At 46.8% G+C, this 10045-nt stretch overlaps 1 protein-coding gene across 1 annotated transcript; it reads left to right on the top strand.

The window, feature by feature from the left end:
* Positions 1-453: 453 nt before the first annotated feature.
* On the top strand, positions 454-9972 carry LOC106656868. The gene is made up of 5 exons (XM_023459526.1): positions 454-498; positions 575-889; positions 1189-1583; positions 5308-5522; positions 8524-9972. The coding sequence occupies exons 1-5, from the start codon at positions 492-494 to the stop codon at positions 8963-8965; spliced, it is 1374 nt and encodes a 457-aa protein (XP_023315294.1). The 5' UTR covers positions 454-491; the 3' UTR covers positions 8966-9972.
* Positions 9973-10045: the final 73 nt, after the last annotated feature.

The following is a 10045-nucleotide window of genomic DNA, read 5'->3' as shown; positions in this document are numbered from 1 at the left end:
CGGCACTTTCTCTCTCTCTCTCTCCCTTTATACATCAACGAGTGCATAAATTGTCCGAACGTGAGAATCAACCGTGAATTTTATTTCGCGCAGAACCTCGTGCCTGTGGCCGGCCCGAACAGCCACCCAACTCCACCATGACCGTCGTCGGTCCCAACGGCGGCAACAAATCCCTCCTGGACTCCAGCAGACACTACCAGGTCGGCACCAACGTCGAGTACAGCTGCGACACGGGCAGTCTGCTGATCGGCCCGTCGACACGTACCTGCCTCGATACCGGTTTTTACAACGAATTCCCGCCGGTCTGCAAGAGTAAGTATACATACACCTAATTGACGATGCATCAACGAATCACCGCTACTATTTATCGTTCGTGTCCAGGCATCGAGTGCGGCTACCCGGCGAACATCAAGCACGGCGGCTACACCCTCATCAACGACACCGTCACGTATCTCAGCCAAGTGCTGTACAGCTGCGAGGAGGGCTTCGAGATGACCGGTAAGTGTCTATTCGTACCGTATCTATATGCGTACCGATCTTTCGGTATACTAATTTCATCGTCCATCATTACCAGGACGCGCTCGTCTCACGTGCGACATCGACGAGCGCTGGAACGGACCGCCGCCGCGTTGCGAGCCGATCCGCTGCGACGCGCCGGCCGTCGTGCCCCACGCCTCCGTGGCCATCGAGGAGATCGACATCGAGGACATCGGCAGCGGCGGTAAATCCAGCAGCGCCTCGCTACTGTCCCAGGGCCAGGCTGGAAAGAGCCTGTTCGTCGGCAGCATCGTCACCTACACCTGCGACAAGGGCTACAAGCTCATCGGCAATCGGCAGCTGCTGTGCCTGACCAGCGGCTCCTACGATCGCGCCGCGCCCAGCTGCATAGGTGAGTAGTCGCTGTTGTTGTTGTTGTTGTTGGTCGAGAGAGCCGAGCGAAGAATTAGAGAGATTCGCGAAGAAAGAGATGATGCCTCTTTCTGGTCACGATCGCGCGAGCTTTCACTTTCGTGCATCGCGATAAAGAGCAACGCCGACGACGACCATCATCGTGCATGTATAATAAATACATACAATGCCGCGCGCGCGCGATGCGATGGATTACGATGATTTCGTACATATATACGCTTCGTGCATCATAACCGCGCGGAGAGTTCATTGTCTTCTTCTTTCTTTCCGTCCGAGCAGAGGATTCGCAGCGCGAGCCGAGTCCGACGCCGAGCTCGCCCGCGACGACCAAGCCGTCGAGCTCGAAGCCGAGCGCGACCCGAGGCCGTCCCTTCCTGCCCACGAGGACGCGATCGACCACGACCACGCAGACACCGACCAGTCCGAGCAGCAGCAGCAGCACGTCGAGATCGACCACCTCGACGGCGACGACGACGACGAACCAGCCACCGATCCAGCGGGTGTATCACACGACGACGAGAACGAGGCCGCAGCTGCCCACGACCCCGTCCTTGGTCGGCTCCGAGCTGCCCGCCAGCGTGAAGGAGACCGAGCAGAAGAGGCCGAGCATCGGATTGCAGAGGCCCGTGGAGACCAAGAGGCCGCCGGTGCACGAGAGCGCCGATCATCCACAGGTGAGTGTCGTTCTTTTTTTTTTTTTTTGTTACATCATTGATAACGATTTTTTGATCCGGAAGTGAAACTTCTTTACGAGGGAGTTGGCGATACGATGGTGTAGGCTTTTTTCTATAATTCCGATCGGATGGTTTGATTATATTATAAGTTTCACCTACACCCCAAAAAATTGAGACCCGAGAGCTTTCCCGGAAACCGATGCTCTATGAGGATGCACATATCGTGATTTATATAGAGATGATAAAAAATATCTGGACGAAGCTACAAGAAGTTGAACAGGAGTGGAGGCGTAACAGTAATAACAACAGCACATATTTCACTGGACTTGAGCATTTTTGGCTGTATAATCGGATATATAAGAAATAAAAATCGTTCGATCGTCAAAAATTTAGTTTTGAAATAAATTCGTTCGTTCCCGAATGTTGGAAGAATGAGTTTCTATCAGCGTTGAGGCGCGGAAAATTGAATGATATATTTTTCGGATAATTTTTAACTTCAAAGCCTATCGACTCTATGGATCAATGTAAATGGACCTTATTTCTTCGCAATAATTCAGTCAATAACAATAGAGTGTTGCCAGATAGAAAAACATTAAATTAGATAATTAATTGTTTACAATTAGAATCTGAATTTCCGTATGTCGCTTACACGTTTCCCGTGTAAGTAGACAAAGGTACAAGATCGGTGCTCTCTCGTTCGTAACGAGCTCGTACTCGGTAGTACACGTTCTCGCTCGCCAGCGTCAACAATACCGCCCAAGTCCAAGTCGGTCGCGTCGCGTCGAGCGAAAAAAAAAAAAAAAAAATTATANAAAAAAAAAAAAAAAAAATTGATAATTCGCCGCAAAGAAATAAATGATCAAGGAGTCGTGTATTCCGTACGCGCGAGTGTCTCCCTCCCCAAAAAAGAACGCGGTAAGATGTTGAGGCGCAGATACCTCAAGGAGCACACGAAAACGCTTAAACTGCTGAATACCATGCGAGACAATCTGAACTGGCAGGACGCGAAAGAAAAGCGAAAATTGCTCGGCACGCTCTGTCCCTACTTCGGCCATTGGACCCTTCCGCCCATCTCGGAGATCTTCAATCTCGCGCAGATCGAGCAGCTGATCGTCACCTCGTTGACCTACTACCAGCGCGACAGATTCGTCGACTTTCTGATCGAGAGCGGCTACAGGGACAGCGGCAAGGGCAAAAAATCCCGCGTCACGCCGCTACTGTACGCGGCCAAGGACTGGCACCCGCGCAACGGCTTCTGGAACTACGAGCGGCGCGTGCTGGCCCAGAAGCTCTTCAAGATCTACGACAGGTGGGAGGTGAACTACAGGGACTCGGAGACCGGCCTCAGCCACTTTCACGTGGCCTGCATGACGGGCTGCCACGAGGCCGTGGCCAAGTTCCTCGAGCGCGGCGCCGTCGGCGATCTCAACTGGCTGCAGAGCCTGCCGAAGACCGGCGACACGCCGCTGCACCTCGCCGTCAAGGCGCAGAGCCGAGAGGCGACCAGGCTGCTGCTGAAACACGGAGCCAATCCGAACGCCCGGAACCACGAGGGCCTGACGCCGCTGCTCATTGCGAGCCGGAATTCCTTGGGTACCGACGCGCTGGCGATGATCCTGGACACGGTCGAGTTCGGACCGTTGACTCCCGCGCGCAGGCAGCTGCAGGTCGACGCGCCGGACGAGGAGGGCAACACGGCGCTTCATCACGCCCTGGCCAACGGCGTCTGGCGGATGGCCGAGCTGCTGCTGCTGTGCGGCGCCCATCCGGACGTCGCCAACCACGAGGGTACGACCCCTCTGCACATCCTGAGTCGCAATTGCTTGGGCGCGAGTCTGGCGCGATTCTTCGAACTGTGCGACTCCCGGAGCCAGAGGCTGCGCTTGGACGCGCGCGACAGGGCGGGCAACACCGCCCTGCACTTGGCCGTACTGCAGGATCACAGGCCCACGATCGAGCTGCTGCTGGCCAGGGGAGCCGATCCGAACGCGGCCAACGAGGCCGGCTCGACGCCCATGCACCTGATCTGCGCTAATCCCTGCGGCGAGCAGCTGGCCGGCTTCTTCCTCGAGCTGTGCGGCAAGCTCGACAAGTCGGTGTTTGTAAACAAGAGGGACGGCGACGGCATGACGCCGCTGCAGCTCGCGGTGAAGAACATCCAGCCGGGCCTGTGCTACCTGCTGCTCGAGTCCCTGGCCGACCATCATCTCGTCGACTTTCGTTACCCGAGCGAGTATCGCGACATCGGGCCCTGCTTCGTCGGCACGAGACTGAAGGCCGCGGCCGATCTCATGTGGATCAAGCGGATGCTGGAGATCCGAAAGCGCCCGCCGGCCTACCAAGACGCCCGGGCCATGCTCGACTTCCTCCACCGGAGCGGAGCGTTCGAGAACCGCGGCTACGAGCGCGAGATCCGCGAGTTGCGCTCGCTGCCGGAGCTCGATCCGTTCGTCGCGTGGGCCCAAGAGACCGAGCTGATCCAGGGACTGACGCTCTGGGAGGCGATTCGGCTGGAGCCGGGACGGCCCGGCAAGCGGAAGAGGCTCGAGTACTGGGACTACTCGAGGATCGCTCGTACCTGGAAGCTCGCGGATCTGTGGTGGGAGCAGCAGGCGGCCTGCTTCGGCCACATGCTCGAGCTGCTGCTGCGCGACTTCTGCCGCGAGTGGGCCGTGGCGTGCCTCGAGGCGCTGGCGAGGCACGGGCTGTCGCGCGACCGCTGCCGGATGATAATCAACGACGAGTTCGCCAACCTAAATCTGTACAATATATGCATGGCTTGGGACCTGATGCCGTTGAAGTGATGCGCGAAGAAAAATTTTATATTTTCGATGGGCTGGAGTAAATCGCACGAATGTATCTTATATAATTAATTATATATGTTTAATTGAATTTTAATCTTTTATATAATTGGATTTATATAATGGAATGGTGATCTTTTTATGGATGAAATAAAAAGATTTTTTTGTTTTAATTTTACCCAAATTTTATTGAGAAAAAAGTCGTAAAGAAGTTTTTTACATCTCGCAGCTGTTCTACTTGAAAATGTCCAATAATTGAAATTTTTATACGGCCACAAAAATTTGAAGAGTACCTTCAGAGCTTTTTCAATTCACAAGGATTTTCATTTCACATCAAAGATCAATTCAAATTTCACGGTTTTTCAGGTCTCGGACGGTAAAAGTCGAGGCAGGAGCATCGTTTCGATGTATTTTATTTAACTCGATTATGCAAATTGAATGAATTTTAAAATTCGCCAAGTATCGGTACAGTCACCCTATATTTATAAAAAATGTTCAAACAAAGTAGTTTTGAGTAGTTTTTTTTTTCTCTCCTTCGATCTATATTTCAAACCCAAGAGAGTAGAAACTTAGCAAGAGTGGCCCATTGTTTCGGGAAATTATGATTATACTACAGACGCACCCGAGCGAGCTCGCACGCGCGAAAAGTCAAAACAAATTAACCTTTTATCTCCCTGGGAGAATCGCTATATATACGCAGCGAGCGTAATCCCGTTGCAATTAAGGATAGAGCAGCGGCGGCGCATTATGCTACATTTTTCCATATAAAGTAAAGCCCCACGCGCGCGAGCTACTCCTCCACATCCTCTTGACCTTCATAATATAATATAATATACAAGCCGCGACGATCCATCGTGTATATAACGAGGTGTGACAGAAAAATTCATCCTTTAATTATTTTTTTTTTCTCTTACCTATCGCAGGACAATGAAATATCCGGAAGCGGAGTGGATAACGCCCACGCGGAGATCGGCGCCGGCGTGCCCGAGCCCAACGGACCCTATCGCATCAATCGGGCCGATCAGCCCACGTCTCATCAGGCCAAGTTGAACATGACGATGATCATCGGCGTGGCGATCTTCGGCGCCGTCGTCTTCCTCGCCGTCATCATCACGACCACCATCTTGGTCATGAAAAAGTAAGTCGCAGATGTAACTCTATAAATTAATTATCATTTATCCTCTCGTGTACAATATATAAAATCCGATTGTTTGATCCATTACGTAGATTTATACAATTATTCTTAATATCGTCTCTTGCCGCGGGTTTGTAACATATGTAACTGCTTTGTGTCCATATTATATCCCCCCGACTCATCATAAACAATAAATGTCAATAATAATTTTGCGCATCAGCTTTTAATGTATCTTGATTAATAACTGTACGTTTAACAAAATAAGTATCGTTTATCGAAAATTTTTGACTCTTGCCAATAATTGTACAGAATTTTTGATTTTCTTTTATACTTTTTTTTTTTTTTTTTTTTTTTATAATAATCGGTCGGGGGTGCACGTGAAAATTGCATGATAATTATATTTAATAGCCCGTTAAGAACGAAAAGCAGAAACTAATGATAAACTCTTTTTCTCTCTTTCTCTATCTCTACTTGCCCAACCCTCGCTTCCTCTCAAAACGTCATCCATCTCCTCTCACACGTATCACACACACACACGAAAAAATGTGTCCATTATACGTGGGGATGATCGTCCGGTCGTCCGTCGCAGCAGTAATCCATACGGCCGTGGCAGCCGATTCCGCGGCGGCCGCAACGCATTTAACGTCGTTGGAGGCGTTTGCAGAGGTGGCGGCGGCGGCTCCTTTGCCAGTGTTGGGGGTGGCGCAAGTGGTGGTGTTTTGAACTCGAACTCGGCGGCCGCCGCCGCCGCGGCCATGGCGGCTTCTCGCCACTGCGCCAATGGCGGCGGCGGCGGCGGCGAGGCTGTGCCGTCGCGCTGGTACACATTGCTCGCGCTGCCCTTCCCCGACCAGCACCTGGGCCGTCGCGATCTGACCTCGGCGCGCCGACCCAACGATCATCCCTACTCGTTCGGACTGACCGCAGCCCAGCGTGCTGGATACTTTTCCAATCCTTCGCTATGACATTTGCATTACTGAGACGCACGCGGCAACATCGAGCTTATTATTTAACCATTGCCATTATTTTCTTTAGACTTTTTTGAGTTTTTTTTTTACTCTCGTGAGCGTGGGTCTCTTTTGTACAATTTTTATTATTACTACAATTGCCTTTGCCGATCATGTGTTCCATATACAGTAACGTTAGAGAAATCGTGTATGCAGGCGTTTTCTCGCTTGTTTTGTCTCTCTTTTTGCTGTGTCATAAATAAGCACACGAACGAGTCAGAGTTTACTACAATAGTTACCTGTCCTTAGATTATTTTATACTTTAACTTGTACATATAGCCATTTTGAGATCATCATTTTTTTTTTACAATTTTTAAATGCATATCAGAAGGATCGGAAAATCTCGTGATTTTATTGCACGATAACAATCGATACCACGAAAAATTCACGTGCCATGGATTTTCTCGCTTATGCAATTTTTATTGTTCCTATATATACGATGAGAATTCATTTGATTTATTTATTTATTTATCGACAAAGAAAAAAAAACTAAAAATAATTTTTGATGCCAGTAAATTTGTAAATACAACAACTGTAGAATATAGATCAATGTCTCACGAATAACGCATCGCTACAGTGCACGTGCGAGATTGGGGCTTTTTATATCTGTAAAATAATATACAATTTTTAATGATAAAAATACCATAATAGCATATCTCTGAAATAAATATTAACTCGTTTTGTTTAGGGAATATTGAAAAGTGTAGAAGCGAAAGAGAGACAAAAAGGGGAGATAAAAAAAAGTCGAGAGAGAAACGAATATTTATTAAGGGAGAGAGACACGTACCGATAAAAGACGCAACAGTTTATAATTCATTGGACTGACTCTCCACCCACTCTACTCCATACTACTCTACTCTCTGCTCTAAAAAAAACAACAAACGAATTAAAATAAAGACAGATAAAAAAAACAAAATAAGTAAAATACCACAACGCGCCACCCTCGCGCGGCCGCAATGCAAATAGAAAAAAACGCAAACAAACAAAAAACTAGTCAAGGTAACGTCCGCTTTTTTTTCAAAAAAAAAAAAAAAAAAAAACACGGAGAGGAATTTTATAAAAATTAATAACTGCACCAGTACAAAATAAATTTGATGGAAAAGGCCTCGTTTGTTCAGGCATTCTCTCGCACATAAAATAATAATGATTATAACAATTGTAATGATAATAACGAATTTTTGCACACGATTAGAGTTGTTTTGCACGCATACATAGTAATTTTCTTGAGTATTTGGCTCGACGTGAGGGTGGATTATAAGTAGAATTGCTTCGTATCTTTGCACAAGTTATAAAAAAAAAACAAACAACAAAAATCTTAATGCGACAATGTCAAGTACACACTGAATTATACCGCACACACGCAATGAGAAAAAGTAAAAAAAATTCACGCCTTATCTCTCAGAGTCTCTCTCCTTCTCTCTCTCTAAAAAGCTCTCGACGTTATAAACACACACACACACACACACACACACACAAATTTTCCGTCATTTCGTTAATGGATTTTTCGCGTCGTGGGACAATTTCGGTCGCGGTTTTCATCATCATTCGACATTCAACTACATTATATGCTTATATGCCTACGAGCGCGCGTGAACTACTTTGCTGCGGTTTTTTCACTGATTGCCTCCCGCGAGAATATAATTCAAAAATTATTATTGTACATAATAACGCGCGCGATCCACATGCGTTAACATGTGTCCATATTTGAACTTTGCAATTCCGAAAAGGCAAATTGCCTTGGCACGAGAGAGAGAGAGAGCAAGAAAGAGAAACACACAGAGAGAAAGAAATGTTTGATGCTTGTGAGTGGTACAGGTGTACTTTCACAGCTATACAAGCACTGGGGTATTATAAATCATAGCAATGCACTTTCGATTATGCTTAGATACCGATTTTTTGTTGTTGTGAAAAACTGAAAGTAATTACCGCACCGAATCTGCCTAAATTTTACAATTATTCGATCAAATATTAAAAAAAAATCGTTTCTTCCTCGACAGATACTGCTTCAACAGCAGCAAGCACTACCGTCATCGAGCCTCGCCCGACTGCAACACCGTGGCGAGCTTCGACAGCGGCTCCTCGGGCAGCCGGGGCGGCCTCAATCGCTACTATCGCCAGGCCTGGGAGAACCTGCACGAGTCCACCGGTCAGAAGATGCCGGTGGGCGGCGGCGGCGGTTCGGTCCTCGTCGGGCCGCCCATGAGCAGTCGCAGACGCGAGACCCTCGACGAGCCCGGCTATCGGGACGGCTCGGGGGGCCACAACAATTATCGCCACCACGGCCAGCACAACAACAGCAGCAGCGTCGAGCGCGACGGCAGCGAGCTCGTGGTCAACGACGCCTACGCCAGCAAGAACGTCAGCGGGGACAAGAAGAGGCACCATCATCATCATCATCATCACTATCCGATCAATCGCGATCATCAGGCGCACTTCTGATGATGACGATTATAAAAGCGAGGCGAAAAACCGTTTGTTCTTCTCTGTTTGTTAGATATTTATATACCAGAGTTAGGTAGCCGTGTTTAGGAGTTATTAACGAATCGCAAGAAAATGAACAAAAAAAAAAAAAGAAAAACAAAATGATTAAATCTTTCTCACAGCTCTTGGAAAGACATGTAAATACTTTGATGAAAAAAATTCTTTAGGTTTTTTATTATTATTATCCTTTTGCGTAAGGAATCAAACCGCGTATTATCTTACATCGTAATTTTAGGAGTTAACGTTTACAATTACTTTCTCTGAATATATTAAATATATTTTTTATTGTTATGCTCGTGTGTGCGTTTTTACAGAAAAGAAAGAAAAAGATATCTATATATTTATTATACATAATGTATACACGCTGGACGCGACTGGTCGATCGACATGCCAAAAAAAAAGAAGCACAGAGTAAATATTGTATATTCGAAATGAATATTATTATTTATTTAATACGCGGTCGAATTATCATTTCTCTCTTGTTGCGCGCGCGGACAGCGATCGAAAACGGAAATGCATGTTATCTTTTGTATAAATATTATTATTACTGTACCTTCACCTGTAAATCTTCTTTCATGACCGATTTTAATGATTAATTATTATATTTACCAATAGATTGTTAGTGCTTCGATACTGTGCGTAGCGCATCGCCGTTGAACGATATTTTTCGAGAATTTAAGCGAGAAAGAGTCCGGTGCAGAAGCATAGAGAGAGGCGTTGTATTAATCTATATCGATAGAGAACTTGATCGATTGTGAGATTGTGCTAATGACGCGTTACATTTTCACAGATTATTTATTATATATAAAAAAGAAAAAAATTTTAATCTAGTGGACACCTTGGCCTCCCCTTAATAGAGTACAAAAATCTTTGTAGAATTTTTTTTCAATATTATTACTTTTAAAAAGGCAATTGTTATCATCTCTCAAGGAGAGGCCGACGTTTATCCAGTTCAACGACGAAATCTAGCGAATTAATGAAGTCTCGGATTAGAGAGCGATCAAAAACCATGTCATCGTTGATATTTTTCTCGAAAAA

Source organism: Trichogramma pretiosum, unplaced genomic scaffold (genome assembly GCF_000599845.2).
Source record: "Trichogramma pretiosum strain Unisexual culture from Peru unplaced genomic scaffold, Tpre_2.0 scaffold7, whole genome shotgun sequence".
Lineage (NCBI taxonomy): Eukaryota > Metazoa > Arthropoda > Insecta > Hymenoptera > Trichogrammatidae > Trichogramma > Trichogramma pretiosum.
The sequence above is the reverse complement of the archived record's forward strand: the minus strand, read 5'-3'. Positions and strand labels throughout refer to the sequence as shown.